The 23353-nt window shown below is 44.4% G+C and overlaps 1 protein-coding gene across 6 annotated transcripts in view; it reads right to left on the bottom strand.

The window, feature by feature from the left end:
* The window catches only part of PCDH11X (protocadherin 11 X-linked), a 1077187-nt gene that overhangs the window by 637055 nt on the left and 416779 nt on the right, over positions 1 to 23353 (bottom strand). For 4 of the 6 annotated variants that reach the window (XM_054719537.1, XM_054719583.1, XM_054719637.1 and 1 more), the window contains exon 3: positions 17234 to 17311. The exons of the other annotated variants lie outside the window; for them this stretch is intronic. In XM_054719537.1, the coding sequence (XP_054575512.1) occupies positions 17234 to 17311 (78 nt within the window). The remainder of the gene's footprint in view (positions 1 to 17233; positions 17312 to 23353) is intronic. 6 annotated transcript variants of the gene reach the window in all.

Raw genomic sequence — 23353 nt, 5'->3', positions numbered from 1 at the left:
CTAGAAGGACCATTCCCAGCTAAACCCAAGGGGAGTTGGCCACTCAGGCCCACAGCTACCCTTTGCCTTCTCCAGGAAGTGGCCAGGGGAGAGTTTGGACCCATTTGGGTCCAGGTGACATTTTCCCTACAGGACTTTAAGACAAATTAAGATTCATTTAGGAACGTTCTAAGATGACTCTGACAAGTACATAGATGTTTTTCAGGGATTGACATAAACCTTTGATTTATCATGGGAAGATGTAATGCTTCTCCTGAATCAGACTCTCTTGGGATCAGAAAAGCCGTCAGTCCTAGATGATGCATCTCAGCAATTTGGGGACCAATACTTCTTAGCAAATGCCAGTGGGGTCCCCCATGATCAGATTGATCACTACCTCACCTGCCAATAAGCTGTACCCCAGGAAGACCCTAAATGGCTTGACGATGAGCTGGTAGATTGGAATAGAAAACATTCCCCAACCTGTGTAATATAAGGGTTAAGGAAGTGCCACTCCAAACCCTTGAACTATTCTAAATTGTCAACTATAGGCCAAGGGAAGGATAAGAATCCCTTGACCTTCAAGGACAGACTCAGGGTGACAATGACAAAACTCACCTCTATGTCCCCAGATTCTTCTGAGTGCCAACTCATTTTGAAAGAAAAATTTGTTACTCAGTGGGCTCCAGAGATTAGGATAAATTACAAACATTGTCAATTGGCCCTGAGAGTACCTTAGACAACTTCCTGAAAGTAGCTACTATGGTCTTTTACAATTGGGACCAAGAGGAGGCTGAGGAGAGGAAGGTTGCTGCACTCCAGGGCACTAGTGTCATAAGTCAGGGTTCCAGGGGATATGGGTCTCCCACAATTACTTACTACAACTGTGGCCAGCAAAGGCACATCCAGAGAGACTGCCCGCAGGGAAACAGGAAGACACCTCCTAAGCCCTGTCCCATCTGCAAAGGGAACCACTGGAAGTTGAACTGTCCAAAGGGACGCAGGCCCCCACAGACTGATCCAGAATCTCAGATGGTCCATCAGCAGAACTGATGGGACCTAGGGCCTTCCCACCCAGCTCTGACATGGACTGTCATCTCCACCCAGGAGCCCTGAGTAACCCTGACTGTTTAGGGCAAGGAAATTAATTTCCTCCTAGACACTAGAGCCACCTTCTCTGTTCTCTCCAACCCTGGCCTACTCTCAACCCATAGTGTGGCCCTTAACGGTGTATCTGGCAAGCCAGTGACTAGGCATTTTTCTCAGCTTTTCAGATGCAATTGCGACAATTTGCTTTTCCTACATAACTTCCTGATTATGACAGAAAACCCGACACCCCTATTGGGTTGAGACATATTGGCTCTTTTTGGTACCACTATATGCATGACACCAGAACAAATACTCTGCCTATCATTAGTGGAAACTGAAATAGACTCGGAAGTATGAGCCATACAAGGTAAAGTTAGAGAAGTTAAGGTCACCCCTGCTAAGATACATCTCAGGGATTCGGCTTTCTTCCCACATCAGAAACAATAGCCCCTCAAGCCAGAGGCAAGGAAGGGATTACAAGCTGTAATAACCAATTTGAAGGTCCAATGCCTGGTAAAACCTTGTAACAGCCCATGTAACACTCCTATTCTGGTCATTCAGAAGCTCAATGGAGAATGGAGACTTGTTCAAGATCTTAGATTAATAAATGAGGCAGCTATCCCTATACATCCTATGGTTTCTAATCCTTATATTTTATTGGCCCAAACTCCAGAAGATACTGAATGGTTTACTATATTAGACCTCAAGGATGACTTCTTTGGTATACCATTACAACCTGACTCACAGTTCCTTTTAGCATTTGAAAATTCCTCAGATCAGTCCACCCAGTTTACCTGGAGTATATTACCCCAGGACTTTATAGATAGCCCTCATCTGTTTGGTCAAGTCTTAACTCAGGATTTATGTCAATTTGACCACCCACAGACCAAAGTACACAGACGTCACTAGATTCGCTGGCTCACATGATTCTAGATCATAGAAGAACTGTAGACTACCTCCTCACTGGGCAGGGAGGCATATGTACTATTGCCAATACTTCCTACTGTATATATGTCAACAACCCTTTTGAAGTAGAAACTAGAACACAAAATATCCTTAAACATGCTGTGTAGATAAGGGAACAAACACGACATTCTCTATCTCCTAAAATTTAGGCCCAAATTCGTGTTCGTGTTATACGTCCCTTGTTAACCTCATTGTTTTTACTCCTTTTAGGACTGCTGGCCTGCCTGTTCCTAACATTATTGTTTGGCTCTTGTATACTCAGTTGTCTAACTCAATTCATACTTTCACCTAGAATCCATCAAACTACAAATTGTCATGGAAACGGAACCCTGAAGGACATCTCTCATGTTCCATGTTCCCTTAGATTATTTGCCTCCTATGGAGCCCTGACAGCCCCTACTACATCTCTCTTCAGCACAAAGTAGCCAGAGTGGTTATCACCACTATTCTCAACAGCAGTTGGAGGTCCCTAAATCAGAGGTGGAAATGAAGAGACAGAAGGAAGCCAGGTAGTCAGGGATAGGACCATGGTGGGGGAGTAGAAATGGGGAACAAAGCTAGTGGGAGTTGCTAAGGCAATCCAGCTGTGTGAGGAAAGAAGGGTGCTAACAAGAGATGTGAGCTTAAAAATGTATGGATGCAACCGAAACCGGTTTGGCTAGGGGATAGAGTGACTGAAAGGTCCCAGGTTCGATTCTAGTCAAGGGCATGTACCTTGGTTGCAGGCACATCCCCAGTAGGGGGTGTGCAGGAGGCAGATGGTCGATGTTTCTTTCTCATCGATGTTTCTAGCTCTCTACCCCTCTCCCTTCCTCTCTGTAAAAAATCAATAAAATATATTTTTAAAAATGCATGGATGTGGAAGGATTAAAACTGTCATTATTAGCAGATGGCATGATATTATGCATATAAAACCCTAAAGACTCCATAAAAAAACTACTAGATTTAATAAATAAATTCAGCAATGTAGCAAGATATAAAATTAATACCCAGAAATCTATAACTTTTTTATATGCCAACAATGAACTCACAGAAAGAGAAACTAAAAAAACAATACCATTTACCATCTTGCAAAAAAGCAAGATACCTAGGAATAAACTTAACGAGGGAGGTAAAAGACCTGTACTTGGAAAACTACAGGACGTTGAAAAAAGAGACAGAGGAAGATACAAACAAATGGAAGAGCATACCATGTGCATGGATTGGTAGAATCAACATCATTAAAATGTCCATAATACCCAAAGCAATCTATAGATTCAATGCAATTCCCATTAAAATACCAAGGGCATATTCACCGAACTAGTACAAACTCCAAAAATTCATACAGAATAAAAAAGACCCTGAATAGCCACAGCAATCGTGAGAAAGAAGAACAAAGATGGAGGAATCAAAATACCAGATATCAAGCTATATTACAAAGCCACTTTTCTCAAATCTGCCTGGTACTGACACAAGAATAGATATATAGACCAATGGAACAAAACAGAGATCCCAGAAATCAACCAAGACATTATGCTCAATTAATATCTGACAAAGGAGGCAAGATCATACAATGGAGTTAAGACAGTCTCTTCAATAAATGGTGTTGGGAAAATTTGACAGATACATGCAAAAAAGTGAAAATAGACCACCAACTTACACCATACACAAAAATGAACTCAAAATTAATAAAATACTTAAACGTAAAATGTAAGACTGGAAACCATAAATGTCTTAAAGAATCCACAGGCAGCAAAATATCAGACATATATCATAGCAGCATCTTTACTGATACAGCTCCTAGGACAATGGAAACTAGGGAGCAAATAAACAAATGGGACTACATCAAAATAAAAAGCTTCTGCACAGCAAAATATATCATCAACAAAACAACAAGAGAGCATACTTAATGGGAGAACATATTTGCCAATGTTATATCTGATAAGGGTTTAATTTCCAAAATTTATAGGGAACTCATATAACTTAACAAAAGGAAGATAAACCATCTAATAAAAAAAATGGGCAAAGGACCTAAATAGACACTTTTAAAAAGAGGACATACATAAGGCCAACAGACATATGAAAACATGCTCAAAGTCACTAATCATCTGAGAAATGCAAATCAAAACGACATTGAGGTACTATCTCACACCTGTCAGAATGGCTATCATCAACAAATCAACAAATAACAAGTGCTGGTGAGGTTGTGGAGAAAAAGGAACCCTCGTGCACTTCTGGTGGGAATGCAGCCTGGTCCAGCCACTGTGGAAAACAGTATAGAGTTTCCTCAAAAAGTTAAAAATGGAATTCCCATTTGACCCTGTAATCTCACTTCTAGGAATATGTCCCAAGAAGTCAGAAACATCAATCAGAAAGGATATATGCACCCCTATGTTCATAGCAGCACAGCACAATTTACAATAGCTAAGATTTGGAAACAACCTAAGTGCCCATCAGCAGATGAATGGATTAAAAAACTCTGGTACATCTACACAATGCAATATCACACTGTTGTAAAAAATAAGGAACTCTTACCATTTGCAACAGCATGGATGGATGTGAAGAGCATTATGCTAAGTGAAATAAGCTAGTCGGATAAAGATAAATATCACATGATCTCTCATTTCTGAACTATAATGAACAACATGAACTGATGAACAAAAATTGATTCAGAGACAGAGATGTATCAAACAGACCGTCAAACTTCAGAGGGGAGGCAGGGTAGGGTGCGGGTAGTAAGAGATCAACCACAGGACTTATATGCATTCATATAAGCATAACCAATGGACACAGATAGTAGGTGGGTGAATTCATGTGCTAGGGGGTGGAAAAGACCAGGGAGAGGTCAATGGGGGAAAAAGGAGACATATGTAATACTTTAAGCAAATAATTTAAATACAAAATATAAAAGAAACAAAAGTAACATATATATATGTATATATATGTGTGTATATATATACACACATATATATATGTATATATATACACATACACACACATACATACACACACACACACATACACACACACACACACACACACACACACACACACACACACACACAAGTGGCCAGATTATTATTATCTCTGAATGCATAATAATCTGGCCACTCAGTGTATATCCTATATAATAAATGGCTAATATGCAAATTGTCTCCTCAACCAGGAGTTTGACCAGCAGGCAGGCCAGCCAACCGCCCATGTCCCCTCCCCCTGACCAGGGTGGCTGGACCCCACTTACACACAAATTCATGCACCGGGCCTCTAATATATATTACTAAGGCAGGCAGCTTGCAGATAATCAACTACAAGCCAGTAAGACAGTGAGGCATATAACTAATCCCAAGGATATTACTAAGGCAGAATATTTTTTTTTAAAGAACCTATCCAAAGCCAGCAATGCATGTATCTATCCCTAGACAAAGAAGCACATTCTCTTCTCTCTCTGGCACATTTGAGTATGGGTTCCTGGTTCTCCTATGGCAAGAGATATACTCCCCTGTACCCATGTGGCTAATGGCCATGTGGGAGTCCACACATGAACTGATGGACTTTAATTAGCTTGGATGTTTAACTACACCAAGTTGCAACATGGAACAGAAGCTCTGGACACTGGCCTGCTTTTAGAACCCCAGCTGCACCTTTTATAGGTCTGGCTTCTCTCAATGAACTTTGCTTCTGCTAAATGTTTTGTATGCAAATTCATTCATTGATTTTGTGAGACAACGACTTCAGACCTAACCAACACATTTTGGTCTCAATTATATTATACTCCATTTAGTAAAAATACATTCAGAAGTAACTAGCTAGATGAAATATATTGTTGATAGATCGTCTTTTATACAGATGCAACGCTATTACATAACAATGTCTAATTCAAAATGACTTTTAAGTATTCCAGTCATACCTACTGTCACACTGGCTGTTCAGATTTTTGGACTTTAAAGTAAATATTTTAAAATTGTGTATTTTTTCTCAAAACCGCATTCCGAAGACTATCATGACCTCTCAATCAAGGATTTAGATGTAGATTGTATCACTTTGTATACTACATCCTCTCCATTTTTCTTGAGACTGAATCAGAATTAAAAGACTTGAAAATCATTTGGAAATTTAGCCAAACTTCACTAATTAAGACTTGAGGAATTTAAAACTTGTAACAATTTGTATAATTCATGGATTTGAATATACCTTTTTAAAATTAATCATTTCTTCTCACTGTGCATATATTAATTTTGTAATTCTTCCCATAAAGCCTAAATAAATGCTGTAAAGCATTATAGAATGTTATCATTGTTGAGCACATGACTTTTATGAATTTCAGAAGCACACATGAAATGATAAATAATACACATGTGATTTTCTTTTCATTCCTTTTGGGTTGTTTTTCTAATACTGTTGATATGTATCTATCTATAATTCTCAAATTCTACCCTTTGGTACAAATAAAATACGTTTTAAAATAATAGGGAAGAATAAAATTTATAAATGTTAGTTTGAAACCCAAGGGGTCATATTTAGGACCTATACTTTATTAACAACATTAATTTAATCAGTTATGTTATAACAATAGCACATGAATGTTTATACATTGGTCTCTTCAGTATCTTTTTAAAATCTGCTTAAGGCCTTTACTAAGAAAACAGATTTGATTGTATTTGTTAGTAACATTTTGAGCTGTCCTGACTGAAATAAGTAAAAGTGCATTCTTCAAAATACCTTATTTTAATTTCAAACTGGTTTCCCCCTGAATTAATGTTTTAATGAGACTTTACTAGAAGTCACATAATTGGAATAAAACAAATTGCTTCATATTATGCTGTTAAAAAACAAAATTCAATGGAGTAAATTTGAAGATCTAATTTGCTTTATTAAGAAATTCATGGGGAGACATAGGGCGGCAGCCTGATCGTTGCCTACCACAACAATATTGAGACTACGATGGGAGAGCAGAGCAGACACCAGCCAGAAAGACCGGGGGGCTGGCTGAGCAGATGCTCTACAACTAGAACAAAAGAGAGGGGTACGCGGGATGATGCTGATGCCGGTGATCCAAAGTCCACACTTTAAGAACTATGGCTCAGGCGACACAATGGCGGCCTGGAACGTGCTCGGCGCAGTTCCCCCGGCGGTCTCCGGCTGAGGGGATGGCTCCACTCGCTGCCGAGCACGGACAGACGAGCCCCTGGGAGACATGGGGTGGGAGACTCCACGCTTGCTGACCTCCGAGTCCTTCAAGAATCTCAATGCCCCGAAGTGGCCAGGTGCGCACGCTCAGCGACCGGCCACCGTTGCAGACCCAAGGGCCGACGCAGCGACACCGGACCAGCCCACCGCCGTGCACCAGGCACACCGGACCCTTGCCGAGCCCGCCGCCCAACGAGTTCTGCGGCAGCCGCCCTGGAGCTCTGAGAAAATGACCGAAGGAATTGCTGAGAGGGAATTGACCAACAGGAATTGGGATCAAGAAGACGAAACCCCGCTGAGACCCGAGTCCAGGCGAGCCTGTGAGCCTCTGGGCTCAGATGTGGTCACACGCCTCTGGGTCTAGGTGAGGCCTCACGCCCCTGGGTTTGGGTGAGGCCACGCGCCCCTGGGTCCAGGTGAAGCTGGATTCCGGGTTCGGGTGAGGCCATGTGCCCCTGGGTCCGGGCGAATCTGAACCCTGGGTCCGGGTGAGGCCGTGGGCCCCTGGATCCGGGTAAGGCTGGGTCCCGAGTCCGGGTGAGGCCGTGCGCCCCTGGATCTGGGTGAGACCACGTGACCAGGGGTCTGAGAGAGGTAACGTCTCTCTGGGTCCAGGTGAAGCTGAACCCTGGGTCCGGGTGAGGCCGTGGGCCCCTGGATCCGGGTAAGGTTGGGTCCCGAGTCCGGGTGAGGCCGTGCGCCCCTGGATCCGGGTGAGACCACGTGACCAGGGGTCTGAGAGAGGTAACGCGCCCCTGTGTCCGGGTGGCTTCGTGCACCTAGGTCCAGGTGAGGCCACGTGCCCCTGGGTCTGAGAGAGGCCACGCACCCCTAGGTCCGGGCGAGACCATGTGTCCCTGGATCCGGGTGGGGCCTCGTGCACCTAGGCCCGGGTGGGGCCGCGTGCCCCTGGGTCTGGGGGAGGCCAGGCGTCCCTGGGTCCGGGTGAGACCGTGTGTCCCTGGATCCGGGTGAGGCCTCGTGCGCCTAGGCCCGGGTGAGGCCACGTGCCCCTGGGTCTGGGGGAGGCCAGGCGTCCCTGGGTCCGGGTGAGACCGTGTGTCCCTGGATCCAGGTGAGGCCTCGTGCGCCTAGGCCCGGGTGAGGCCACGTGCCCCTGGGTCTGGGAGAGGCCAGGTGTCCCTGGGTCCAGGTGAGACCATGTGTCCCTGGATCTGGGTGAGGCCTCATGCACCTAGGCCCGGGTGAGGCCACGTGCCCCTGGGTCTGGGAGAGGCCAAGCGTCCCTGGGTCCGGGTGAGACCATGTGTCCCTGGATCCGGGTGAGGCCTCGTACACCCAGGCCTGGGTGAGGCCACGTGCCCCTGGGTCTGGGAGAGGCCAAGCGTCCCTGGGTCCGGGTGAGACCGTGTGTCCCTGGATCCGGGTGAGGCCTCGTGCGCCTAGGCCCGGGTGAGGCCACGTGCCCCTGGGTCTGGGAGAGGCCATGCGCCCCTGGGTCCTGGCGAGACCATGTGTCCCTGGATCCGGGTGAGGCCGCGTGCACCTAGGCCCGGGTGAGGCCACGTGCCCCTGGGGCTGGGAGAGGCCAAGCATCCCTGGGTCCAGGCGAGACCATGTGTCCCTGGATCCGGGTGAGGCCTCGTGCACCTAGGCCCGGGTGAGGCCACATGCCCCTGGGTCTGGGAGAGGCCAAGCGTCCCTGGGTCCCGGTGAGACCATGTGTCCCTGGATCTGGGTGAGGCCTCATGCACCTAGGCCCGGGTGAGATCACGTGCCCCTGGGTCTGGAGGAGGCCAAGTGCGCCTGGGTTCGGGCGAGACCATGTGTCCCTGGATCTGGGTGAGGCCTCGTGCACCTAGGTCCGGGTGAGGCCACGTGCCCCTGGGTCTGAGAGAGGCCACGCACCCCTGGGTCCGGGCGAGACCGTGTGTCCCTGGATCCGGGTGAGGCCTCGTGCACCTAGGCCCGGGTGAGGCCACGTGCCCCTGGGTCTGGGAGAGGACAAGCGTCCCTGGGTCCGGGTGAGACCATGTGTCCCTGGATCCGGGGGAGGCCTCGTGCACCTAGGCCCGGGTGAGGCCACATGCCCCTGGGTCTGGGGGAGGCCAAGCGCGCCTGGGTCCGGGTGAGACCATGTGTCCCTGAATCCGGGTGAGGCCTCGTGCGCCTAGGCCCGGGTGAGGCCACGTGCCCCTGGGTCTGGGGGAGGCCAGGCGTCCCTGGGTCCGGGTGAGACCATGTGTCCCTGGATCCGGGGGAGGCCTCGTGCACCTAGGCCCGGGTGAGGCCACATGCCCCTGGGTCTGGGGGAGGCCAAGCGCGCCTGGGTCCGGGTGAGACCATGTGTCCCTGGATCCGGGTGAGTCCTTGTGCACCTAGGTCCAGGTGAGGCCACGTGCCCCTGGGTCTGGGAGAGGCCAAGTGTCCCTAGGTCCGGGTGAGACCATGTGTCCCTGGATCCGGGTGAGGCCTTGTGCGCCTAGGCCCGGGTGAGGCCACGTGCCCCTGGGGCTGGGAGAGGCCAAGCGTCCCTGGGTCCGGGTGAGACCTTGTGTCCCTAGATCCGGGTGAGGCCACGTGCCCCTTAGTCCGGGTGAAGCCGTGCCCCTGGGTTCGGCCGAGACCAAACCAGAGGGAGTCGGACCTCCGTTACCATCATTTGTCCACCATCCAGAGCTGAGGGGTCAGTGCTGGCATGTACACATAAGGAACTGGTGGACATTGAAATTGGGTCTCAAAAGAACTGTTGGTCTAGAAAGAAACTCACTACAGACTGATCCATCTGCCTGTCAACATAACTATTATTGCTCGTCTCACATTCAGTTCTCATAAGTATATATCTAGTGACATATGATCTCGCTCATCTAGGGGAAATGATGAACAACATAGACTGAGGAACAAGAACAGAACCAGAAGCAAGGAGGCATCGATCGGACTATCGGGCCTCAGAGGGAGGATAGGGGAGGGTGAGGAGAGGGGGAGAGTTCAACCAAAGGACTTGTATGCATGCATATGATCCTATCCAACGGTTAAGTTCAACAGGGAGTTGGGGCATGCGTGGGGAGGGGGGGGATGGGAATGGGGGGATGAGGACAAGTATGTGACACCTTAATCAATAAAGAAATTTAAAAAGAAAAAAATAAATAAATAAAATAAAAAAAAAAAAAGAAATTCATGAATCAGGTAGCATCCCATATAGCAATTAGAAGGTGAAACTGTGGGTCGTGATTTAATACGTAATTTTTATTTACTATGCAGCCCCAGCACTCTATTAAATTTCTTTACAGTATGCCCTATTAGCTCTGACCCTTTCTCTTACTAGTAATTACTAGTAACTCTTGAGGAAGCCAGAAAAAATATCCATGCCTTGACTAAGGGTCACAAGGTATGGGTTTCTGTGAAGCTAAAGATAACATCATAGCCGAAGTTGGGTTACAGCTCCTGAGCTCTAAAGGAGAATAGCCCTGGTAAAGTCCCGATGAAATCAGACTGAGGTAAGCCAAGATGAACTCTACTAGAAATAATTTACTGCCCTTACCTCACTGATTCACATCTCCAAACTTCTTACTCATGATGACTCATGATTTTGCTCTCAAAAACCCCTAGTCTGAAAACCAAGCTTTTGAACATGAGCTTCCCTTTCTCCTGGGTGGTGGCATCCTATCTAATAAAAGAGTAATATGCAAATTAACCATCACTCCACTACACCCATGATCCACGCCCACCAGCCAATCAGGAGCGAGTATGAAAATTAACCCAAGATGGCTGCGGCCACGGATAGAGCAGGAGAGAGGCTTTCCACACACCCTGGCTGGCCCAGGCCTCCGCTTAAGGATACAAAGTTTCAATTATAGAAGATAAATAAATCCCAACAGAAATGGTTGCCACCAGAGAGTGAGCAAAAGGCTTGACTCCACTCTAGGCTACAAAGTTTCAATTGTAGAAGATAAATAAATCCTAGATACCAGGGCCTCCACTTGGGTCACTGGGGGGTGTGGCTGGCTTGCAAACCACCACAGGCCACTCGTCCAGGCCGCCCCACGCCCCAAAGGAACCCCCAACCAGATCCGGGACACCCTTCAGGGCAAACCAGCTGGCCCACACCCATGCACCAGGCCTCTATCCTATCTAATAAAAGACTAATATGCAAATTGACCATCACTCCAACACACATGATGGGTGCCCCATGTGGTCAAAGATCCTGCCCCCATGTGGACACAAGATGGTCACCATAAGATGGCCAGCAGGGGAGGGCAGTTGGGAATGACCAGGCCGGCAGAGGAGGGAATTTGGGGGTAAACGGGCCTGCAGGGAAAGGCAGTTGGGGGGCACCCAGACCTGCATGGGAGAGAAGTTTGGGGGAACCAGGCCTGCAGAGGAGGGCAGATAGGGGTGACCAGGCCTGCAAGGGAGGGCAGTTAGGGGCAAACAGGCTGGCAGGGGAGCAGTTAGGCATCAATTAGGCTGGCAGGGGAGTGGTTAGGGGGTGATTAGGCGGGCAGGCAGATGCGTTTAGGGGCAATCATGATGGCAGGCAGGCGAGCAGTTCAGAGCCAGCAGTCCTGGATTGTGAGAGGGGTGTCCGACTGACCGTTTAGGCCCGATCCCACAGATTGAGCGAGCAGAAAACTTGCCTCCGCTCCAGGCTACAAAGTTGGGGGTGACCGGGGCTGCAGGGAAGGGGCAGTTGTGGGCGAATTTTGTGCACCGGGGCTCTAGTCCTGTATAATAAAAGAGTGATATGCAAATTGACCATACCTCCACTACACCCACAAGCCATGGCACCAGCCATTCCCACCAGCCAATCAGGAGCAGATATGCAAGTAAACCCAACCAAGATGTCTGTGGCCATGGAGAGCAGGAGGGAGACTTGGGTATCCCCAGAAATAGAGGAAGCCAAGCTTTCTGCCTGCCCTTGCTATCCCAGGCTTCCACTCAATGCTACAAAGTTTCAATGATAGAAGATAAATAAATCCCAACAAAAATGGCGGCTGCCACAGAGCTGGATAGAGCAGGAAGCTAGGTTTGCCCCCGGCAATGGAGGAAGCCAAGCTTCTGCAGCCCTGGCTGGCCTAGGCCTCCACTCCAGGCTACAAAGTTTCAATTATAGAAGATAAATAAATCCCAACAGAAATGGCTGCTGCCACGGAGCAAGCAGAAGGCTTGCCTTCACTCCAGGCTACAAAGTTTCAATTGTAGAAGATAAATAAATCCCAGATATCAGGGCCTCTGCTTGGGTCACTGGGGGGCTTGGCCAGCCTTCAATCCACCACAGGCCCCTTGCCCAGGCCACCCCATGCCCCAAGGGTACCCCCACCCTGATCCGGGATACCCTTCAGGGCAAACCAGCTGGCCCACACCCATGCACCAGGCCTCTATCCTATCTAATAAAAGAGTAATATGAAGATTGACCATCACTCCAACACACAAGATGGGTGCCCCCAAGTGGTCAAAGATCCTGCCTCCATGTGGACACAAGATGGCCAACAGGAGTGGGCAGTTGGGAGGGACCAGGCCTGCAAGGGAGGGAAGTTGGGGGCAATCAAGCCTGCAGGGGAGGGCAGTTAGGGATGGCCAGGCCAGCAGAGGAGGGAAGTTGGGGGTGACTGGGCCTGCAGGGAAGGGAAGTTTGGGGGGACCCAGGCCTGCAAGGGAGGGCAGTTAGGGGTGACCAGGCCTGCAGGAGAGGGCATTTAGGGCCAAACAGGCTGGCAGGGGAGCAGTTAGACATCAATCAGGCTGGCAGGGGTGTGGTTAGGGGGTGACCAGGTGGCAGGCAGAAGCGGTTAAAGGCAATCAGGGGCAATCCCACCGGTATCAGGCCTAAATGGGCAGTTGGACATCCCTCGAGGGGTTCCAGATTGGAGAGTGTGCAGGCTCGGCTGAGGGACACCCCCTCCCTGTGCACAAATTTCGTGCACCGAGCCTCTAGTTCATAATAAATAGCCAATCTTCCTCTACTGCAATTCTAGGTTTTTATCATTGGGCTCTGCTAGTGCCAGGTTTACAATTACTTTCTAGTCAATAACAATGGGCTCTCCAAGGGGTTGTACAAAATGGAAGGTTTTAATAGGAAAAAGGGTGAAGCAAAGGCACTATTAACAAAAGAAAATAATCATTTTTTGTCTGGGGCTGTGGTTGCAAACTGTGGTTCACAAGCCACATGCGGCTCTATGGCCCCTTGAGTGTGGCTCTTCCACAAAATACCATGGTCTGGGCGAGTCTATTTTGAAGAAGTGGCATTAGAAGAAGTTCAAGTTTAATGTTACCCCCATTACCTATAATAGTACCTCACACCCTTGGGAATCAATAAAAAATCATTTTTTTTTTTTTGGTGCTTGGAGACAAAGGTAACACATTTCTTGATATTTTAGAATTACAACAGCATAATATATAATTATCCCAAACAAACTTAGAAACTAATTCTTTGAATGTCTGGCAGCAATTTAAAAAGGACATGAAAGGATTTAATCCCTTCCATTGTGTAGAGAGCTCCCTGGGAAGGCACCTGAGCATTCTATATTGGCCCTTCTTGCACTTTTGGCCAAGTGGGACCCTCTTCTCACAATCCAATTATCCACAGCTGTTGCCTGAGCTTTCTATTCATGCCGAGGTTTAAGCCTCGTGATGGCTGGTACCATGGATCTGTCTCTCGCCCAGTGGGGCAAGCTGGGACCTCCCTAGAGAAGAAACCCGGGTTCCCCAAGATATGTGATCAGTGCTGGGGCCCCGCCAGCAGGAGAGGGGATCCCAATGCAGGTGCTTGGCATGGAGGCCACGGGAGCATAGGCCACCAAGGAGACAGAACTGAACCTCACATCACCCTGCTTGGCCCCGGAGGATGGCAAGTTAGCCAGAGATGGGTAAGATTCCTCAGGGAAGGAACAACCTAAGACAGGCACAGTCATAGAGGGGCCATCAGGAGAGAACTTGGGGGTCAACAGAGATGGGACACAGACCCTCACCCCCCCCCCAACTTTGCAGGGGCCTGAACCCTCACCTCTTCTGAGGGAGGTCTCCTGCCCCCATGGCTGCTTAGCTTCTCATGCCCAGCTCAAATCGGGACCCAGGTAACAGACATAGACTTAGCCAATAGCAGCTGCCCTCTCACTGCAACAAGACTTGTTTGAGTTGTCTTGTACCCACGGTGTGGGGAAGTGGGTTTTTGATATCTAAACCCAGCCTAGCACCAGGAATGCTCAGGGCCTACTCAAGAAGGCAAATAGTCCTTTTCACTAATATTTACAGGGTAAAATAAGATTGTTGTTAGAGTAATAAATTTGACAATAAAATAGTAGTCAAGTTTTCAGGCTAATTTAAATTGGCTAATTGAAATAAGCGAATATTCTAGAAAAATTAATTGTACTGGACAAAAAGGTCTTCCTAAAGTGTTAACTACATTTTTTATTGGTAGTTCATCGCATGGTAAAATTGCATAACATGTAATGAACCCAAAGCAGTCATATTTTAGTGCAAAAAAATTAAAATTTAAAAGCTATCAAGAATACATTATAAAATTTCCAAAAGCCTCCTAATATTTAAATTAAAAAAAGGGGGGATAGTAGAAGAATATCATGTAAGGAAAAATATCCTGTAAATAAATTACATCTAGAAAATTTTTACTTTAGAAAATTAACTTTCATTTGTAATGCTAACAGCAAGACACCCATGTAAAACATACATGGCGTCAAAACAAGCCAAAGGAAAATCGTTTGGGTAAAAAATGAAAAAAGGACCACAAGTCAAATTTATAGAAAAGATTCCTTTATTAACTTTTGGTCGAGAATATGTTTGTATATTTTCAGAAAACAACTCTGAGACTATGTGGATTCCTGCAACAGAGAGGAATTGACAGGACTACTCCAGCCATGAAGACAGAAAAGAAACAGTCCAAAGATGGAAGTCGCTGACGGCGCCTTGCCATACTAGCAGTCAGCAGCTGTGCGTCACTGCAGGTTGCCCAGGACCAAACCAGAGAGGGTCGGACCTACATTATCACCATTTGTCCACCATCCAGAACTGAAATATCATTGCTGACATGTACACATAAGGAACTGTTTGACATTGAAATTGGGATGCAAAAGAACTGTTGGCCCAGAAAGAAACTCACTACAGACTGATTCATTTGCTTCTCAGCATAACCATTATTGTTTGTCTCATTTTTGGTTCTTATAAGTGTATTTCTAGTAGCACATGATCTCACTCAACTAGGGTAAATGATGAACAACATAGACTGATGAACAAGAACAGACCCGGAGACAAGGAAGCATAGATCAGACTATCGGACCTCAGAGGGAAGGTAGGGGAGGGTGGGGATAAGGGGGAGAGATCAACCAAAGGACATGTGTGCATGCATATGAGCCTAACCAGTGGTCACAGACAACAGGGGGGTGGGGGCATACATGGGGAGGGGTTTGGGATGGGAATGGGGTGATGAGGACAAATATGTGATACCTTAATCAATAAAGAAATAAAAAAATAATAAATTTAAAAATTGGCTCTCAAAAGAAATTTCAATCATTGTACTGTTGATATTTGGCTCTGTTGACTAATGAGTTTGCTGACCACTGGTCTGGGGCATTTTATCTCTGGGGGAAGGGAAAATGTTTTTTATCATGCAGATTGTCTCTTGTTTCTATGGGGGATGGAGAGGGTACATCATGACAGATTAGTTTACTGGTGCTTGACCAGAAAATTCCAGACTGGTTGATTAATATTGTTTCTTGGACTGTAATTAGATCAGGTATTAAATCTAGGTTTAGCATCATGGGATTTCGGCATGAATGGTGGCATTTTTATCATCATAATTAGCTAGTTTATTAATAATAGTAATCGGAAGAGAGCAAAGGGGAGGCCAGACATTATAAGCATGGTCACCTGGGAAGCTTCACCAGGAAGTTACAGCTTCACACACTATTGTTCCTCAAAGGGGATTAACACCACTCCCTTCCCTTATTTGGTACTGGATTATTGGGAGGAGAAGGGAAAGATAGGCAAATATGAAGTGAAGTGGGGGTGATGCAGGGAAGATGCTTGCCTGTCAGTCAGTCTGGGGAATAATGATTTGGCTATGCAGTGGACCCCATCAGAAACAAGTGAAATCTTGGAAAGTTAAAATGCCTAAACAAAGAGTTTTCTATCTCTTGTTTTACACTTATTGCTCTCTTGCTCTGTGCATGGCCCATGGCCATGCAAACCCCACACACAAAGGACTGCACTGTGAATATAAGCTAAGGTAGCCGATGCTAGACTGGACTGGACTTCAATATGGAACAGAAATTCTGGGCAGTGGCCTTAATTCTGGCTCTGCTGAAGACAAGATTTCACTTCTTCCATGGTGAGATGGATGGAGATGGGACATTGGAGGGGAACCCCTTAATTTTACATCATCAATAAAGCTTTCCACAAAGCCCCATCCTACTGTGGGGGCCTGCAGAAATTCTTTTCCTCATGGCTCCCCATGAACTCCACTTCCACTGACAACAGTTTGGGCCTGTTTTTTCCTCTTTAAAAAGGCTAAACCTTAAATTTAAATAATATTATAAATCACAAGTTCTCAATTTTTTTCAATATACAACCTCAGAAGTAAAAAACATGAATGGAATAGATAATCATTTAGAATATATTTTTTGAGTAATACTTACACAAATTAACTCCATTATTATCATCAAACCATACTAGAAAAAATATGTATTTACTGTCATATTGTCACTTTAGAGTCAAGCACAAAACCACCTAGTAAAACATCATAGAAAACACATTGAGAAACACAGGTTAAGAATATTTCTTATAATTCAAGGACCTGGCCAGGTAGCTCAGTTGGTTAGAGCATCATCTGATATGCCAAGATTGTGGGTTTGATCCCTGGTCAGGCCACATACAAGAATCAACCAATGAATGCATAGCTAAGTGGAATAACAAATTGATCTCTCTCTCTCTCTCTCTTAAAAAGTCAATCCAAAAATTATAAAATCAGTAAATAAAATTTTAAAAAAATAATGTTTCTTATACATTCATAAAAATCAATTAAATAAGATAAAGAGCAACTATCAAGTCTTGCCCTTCATACCTGTGGTTGAGGATGCACCCAGACCTCCACTGTTGTCTCTTTCATGGGGGTGTGAGATCTTACAACCTCCTTCATTGGCTTTGAAAGGGAAAAAAAAATAGAAATGTTTTTAAGTGGTTGGTTAAGAATAAAAAAAACATAGTGCATTGCACACATTCATCAAATATAGTTAAATAATCCCTAGGCAAATATATTTTTCTAGGTAACATATTTATTAAGAATTTACAATGTGATAGGCACAGCTCTAGGTACTGAAAATAAAAAATAATAGTTTTCTCATTGAGTTTACATTCCAGTGTTATATTTTAGAGTTCAATTAGACATATGAATGGAATTATAAAGAAAAATTTAAACAATTTAAGTGGTTGAAATATAAGCTGGAGGAGCTTTCAATCCAATGCTTTTACAAGTCAATTGCTTTAATAGCTTGTATTTGGGAATTCACTATTGTCTGAAATTTAAATCTATTCTTTGTGTGCCACCACATCACAAATTTGCTATAATGCAAAGATATTTAATAAATGTTACAAATGCTAATAAATTTATGAGCTGATCCACAGATCAAAACCTACCAACTTAGAATAATTATCAAGGTCTTGAAAAAATTATATTTGTATCCATTTAATTTATCTCAGGACATAGAATATATTTTCTGTCTTTAAAATATTGAATGTATACTATAATATTTTCTACATATGTGATTTTCATATAAAGCATAAAGCATTTGGTATCTATATATATAAGAGGCTAATATGCTAATTGTCCATCTGACCGGTCGCTATGACACACACTGACCACCAGGGGGCATATGTTCAACGCAGGAGCTGCCATGACATGCACTGGCCATTTACAAAGAAACGGCACCACAAACCTGGCACTGAAAAAGCAATACTCGGCTTCCCCTAAGTGGGACACAGGCCCTGCCACCACCGTGGAGAAACAGCCCTACAAATCACAGCCAATGCTGCCAAGACCCCATGGCACAAAATGTAGCCCACAGCCCAGCCCAGCCCAGAAACGGTCGCTGTGGGCACCGGGTAATGATGTCACGTAGCAACACCCTGCTTCTTCTCCCTAATGACTAGCCTGCTTGGAGTTCCTTCAGCCCAGGAACACAACTTGCTTTATAGCCAGGTGCAAATATTTCACACTTTAACCAAATGTCTGTGAAGCATTTTCCCGTGCCTCATCTCATTTGATCCTCACAGAAATTCTGGAGTAGGTAGATAGAAGACTCAGTGGAATCCTATTTTCTTTTCATTATCCAGAAAATGGAGACTTAGAAAGTTTAGAAACTTGACCCGGCTGAAAAGAAGTCAGAAATGGTGGACCTTGAAAATGACATCAGGTTTTCTCACTTTGCAGAATATAGTCAAACACTGCTGCAGTTAAATATTTTACCATTTGTTCTCCCTGTGTGATCTACAATAATAATCTGCTTCATGTTGATATTAAGGTAATTGGCGTGTTGCTGACAATTACCTTAAAGAGAAGTTGGGGTGCTTTACTGGGTTGGAAAAGGTTTAGCTACCTCAGAAAGCAGGTCTAATTAAGCAAGTTTATTCTATATCTATAAAGGACTATGTTGACTCAGGCATGTGCTATACATATAAAGCTATCACTGGTGCCAAGCACACACATGTGTTTCGATATGTCATTGTTGATCGTAAACTTGGTAGACACTTCTTTTATAGAGAAGGGCAAATAGCAATATTAAAATATTTCTTCTAATTAATTTCCTCTCAATGTGCATGAATCCGTTCATGAGGCCACTAATATATTATAAATTGTCTAGAGGCCTGGTGTAAGAAATTCATGCACGGGGGCTGGGGGGAGTGTCCCTCAGCCCAGCCTGCATCCTCTCCAATCTGGGAACACTCGAGGGATGTCCAACTGCCCTCTCACAATCTAGGACTGCTGGCTCCCAACTGCTCACTTGCCTGCCATCCTGATTGCCCCTAACCACTTCTGCCTGCCAGCCTGATCACCCCCTAACCACTCCCCTGCCAGCCTAATTGATGTCTAACTGCTCCCCTGCCAACCTGTTTGCCCCCAATTTCCCTCCTCTGCTGGCCTGGTAACCCATAACTTCCCTCCCCTGCAGGCTTGATCACCCCCAACTGCTCTCCCTTCCAGGCCTGGTCCCTCCCAACTGCCCTCACCTGTTGGCCTGGTCGCCCACAACTGCCCTCCCTTGCAGGCCTGGTCCCTCCCAACTGGCCTCCCCTGCTGGCCATCTTGTGGAGGCTATCTTGTGTCCACATGGGCAGGATCTTTGACCACATAGGGGCACCCATCTTGTGTGTTAGAGTGCTGGTCAATCTGCATATTACTCTTTTTTTTAAAATATATTTTATTGATTTTTTACAGAGAGGAAAAGAGAGGGATAGAGAGTTAGAAACATCGATGAGAGAGAAACATCAATCAGCTGCCTCTTGCACACCCCCTACTGGGGATGTGCCCGCAACCAAGGTACATGCCCTTGACCGGAATCGAACCTGGGACCCTTTAGTCCACAGGCCGACGCTCTATCCACTGAGCCAAACTGGTTTCAGCTGCCTATTACTCTTTTATTAGATAGGATAGAGGCCTGGTGCACAGGTGGGGGCCAGCTGGTTTGCCCTGAAGGAAGTCCCGGATCAGGGTGGGGGTTCCCTTGGGGCATGGGGCAGCCTGGGCAAGGGGCCTGTGGTGGTTTGCAGGCCGGCCACGCCCCCTGGTGACCCAAGTGGAGGCCCTGGTATCTGGGATTTATATATCTTCTACAATTGAAACTTTGTAGCCTGGAGTGGAGCCAAGCCTTCTGCTTGCTATGTGGAGGCAGCCATTTCTGTTGGGATTTATTTATCTTCTATAATTGAAACTTTGTAGCCTTAAGTGGAGGCCTGGGCCAGCCAGGGTGTGTGGAAAGCTTGGCTTCCTCCATCGCCGGGGGCAACCCAAGCCTCCTGCTATCTGCAGCTCCGTGGCTGCCACCATTTCTGTTGGAATTTGTTTATCTTCTATAATTGAAACTTTGTAGCCTTAAGCGGAGGCCTGGGCCAGCCAGGATGTGTGGAAAGCTTGGCTTCCTCCATCGCCAGGGAAACTCAAGCCTCCCTCCTGCTCTCTCAGTGGCCGTAGCCATCTTGGCTGTGTTAATTTGCATTCTTGCTCCTGATTGGTTGTTGGGCATGGCTTCTGGGTATAGTGAAGTGATGGTTATTTGCATATTGTTCTTTTATTAGATAGGATATATGAAAGGAAGATATTTTTCAAGGAAGCCAAAAAAAACCAACTCAGTGATTGTTGGAAGCTTTCTTGTTATAATAAGCATGGTTGAGTGGTAGTGACAGAGATCTTATGTCTCTTAGGGCCGTGGTTGGCAAACTGCGGCCTGCAGGCCACATGCAGCTCTTTGGCCCCTTGAGTGTGGCTCTTCCACAAAATACCATGGCCTGGGCGAGTCTATTTTGAAAAAGTGGAGTTAGAAGAAGTTTAAGTTTAAAAAATTTGGCTCTCAAAAGAAATTTCAATATTTGTACTGTTGATATTTGGCTCTGTTGACTAATGAGTTTGCTGACCACTGTCTTGGGACATCATACTGTTGTTTGGTATACTACAATTTACACCTATGTAAGGTCTGAAAAGGACCAAAATGTACCACTGTAAAACTTGTCTTTTCATATAAGAATTATTTGAGGCTGATTATTTTGAAGAATTAGCAGACATATAAAAATCTCTGAAATCCACCGGAAGTTACCCTTTTGTAAAGCATATTTCCAGTTTAATAAGAACATTTCCTTTTGTAAAGGTGTTTCCATCTCTGTTTCATAAGATAAGGATGGTTAAGTCTCTAGAAAGTCTTATCAATGGAGAAGGAAGCAGACTTATATCTACATAACAACCCTACTCTTATTTAAGGTGCTTTTCAGTATAGCCTTCCATAACTGGATCCCCCCATTCCCAAAATTTTATTTTGTCATTAGTTAGAGATGATATTTAAGATGATGGCTTGGACTATTCAGAGAGCTATTCAGTTTTTCTGGGTTTCCCACAAATACAGGAAATATACTTGTTATTAAATTTCTGTGTTGTTGTTTTTTCCTCTTAATCTGTCTTTTATCACAGGGGTCTCAGCCAAGAGACCTAGAAGAGTAGAAGGGAAATTATTTTCCTCCCCTAAAGTGTCAAGTGCCCCACATGTATAGTTTTGCCATCACCATTTATTTTATTTTATTACTAATGAATACCCATGATCTGAAATCAAGAAAATAAGAGATGGTCAGATTTGGAACATCACACTTTTAAGTCCCAGTTAAGCAAAATTTATTTTGTTATCAAATTAAATGTCAAGTTGCGTTTATTATACAGTGACACTATATCTGTGACAAAATGAATATAAAACATATTGAAGTGAACAGACCAAGCACTCATCACAATATTCCAACTCACAATAAAGCAACAGTTAGAAGAATTAGAAAATTAAAATGGAACATCTCATCACAGCAGAATTTCTTTACAAAAACAAGAAAAGAAAGCTGTGACCAAAATAATTCTCTAAAAATATTATTGGTTAGCCATTCAGAAAAAAAAAAAAAAAAACAAAAAAAAACATTCACTAACGGTGAATTCATTAAATTATGTTTGCTTATAACAGCCAAAGAAAATGTGCTGAGAAAAACTAAATTTAAGGCTATCATCCTTTCAACAAGTATAGTTACTCAAAAATTCAAGGACATTGACAGCTACATTGATACTGAATTAAAACTAAAACAAAGGCAAATGACTTTGAATGGTTTTCCTTGTCTTCATGATTTAATAGATATTATAACAATGCTTAGATGTTGTTATTTACTTGATAAAACAATGCCAGGTTTGAAATTACTAAAGAATTAGACTGTATGAAAAGAATAGAAGAGAATTACAACAGGATATGAAAGGATGAGATGGGATAGGATTGGCTAGGATAGGATAGGATAGGATAGGATAGGATAGTCTGGAACAGAAAAGGGAAGGGATAATATTTTTTAAAATATATTTTATTTGATTTTTTACAGAGAGGAAAGGAGAGGGACAGAGAGCTAGAAACATCGATGAGAAAGAAACATCGACCAGCTGCCTCTTGCACATTGCACACCCCCTACCGGGGATGTGTCCGCAACCAATGTACATGCCCTTGACCGGAATCGAACCTGGGACCCTTCAGTCTGCAGACTGACGCTCTATCCACTGAGCCAAACCGGTTTCGGCGAGGGATAATATTTTAAAAATTTGAGAAAACAGTAATTCAGTAAAATCTGAAGTGGGATTTGCTAAGAAGTGTTACAGCTAATGGTGGATAAAATATATGTGGCACAGAAAAGAGTTCAGTTGGACAAATTTACAAAATTTGGGAAATGTAAGATATTCAAAGCCTATGGTTATTTATTGTATTATTCAAGAGCCCATACACTGTGGAAAATATCTGAGTCTATCATGTTATTGAATTTCATACACTATTGTTAATAACATGATTGTAATTCTGTAAACTTTTGCAATAAAAAAAAAGTTATATATCCAGACATTCCTGAACACACAAGCAGTTGGATGGTTTAGCTGTGACAAATTTTTATTGAGATTTTTTACACTCAGAGCCAAGATTTAAACTTTGCTGAATGAGAAGAAATACCCTTGATCACTCTTATGGAATTCTGAACCACTTTTCAAAGTAGTTTTTGCTGCAGACTTGATAATGTCTCTTAATAAATCAACCTAATATCATAAGGTCAAAACAATGTTTATATGCAAATCTTATACTGGAGTAAAATAATTTTGATGACAAAAGTGTTTGCATCAAAGTAATGTCAAGTTATTTTTTTACACTCCAGCACTATAGAAGCTAAAACAAGAAGCAAAACCTTCATTTCCATATGAAGTTTCAACAAATAAGAGGTTGAAGAGCTTCTGCCTAACCTTCAATTAGAAATGATTACTATTCAATGTAATGGCATGCTAAATGGCAAATACACATAAAGAAAATAATCTAATGGAATTCTTTACATGCCTTCCAAGACATAAACATGTTGAGCTACAACTATGTTATTGTAGTTTGATATCAGTATTTAGCAGTACTTATCTGTGTGAAAGGACATTTTCAGA

Source organism: Eptesicus fuscus, chromosome 1 (genome assembly GCF_027574615.1).
Source record: "Eptesicus fuscus isolate TK198812 chromosome 1, DD_ASM_mEF_20220401, whole genome shotgun sequence".
NCBI classification, from domain to species: Eukaryota; Metazoa; Chordata; class Mammalia; order Chiroptera; family Vespertilionidae; genus Eptesicus; species Eptesicus fuscus.
Note: the sequence above shows the minus strand (reverse complement) of the source record. Positions and strands in the feature narration are given on the sequence as shown.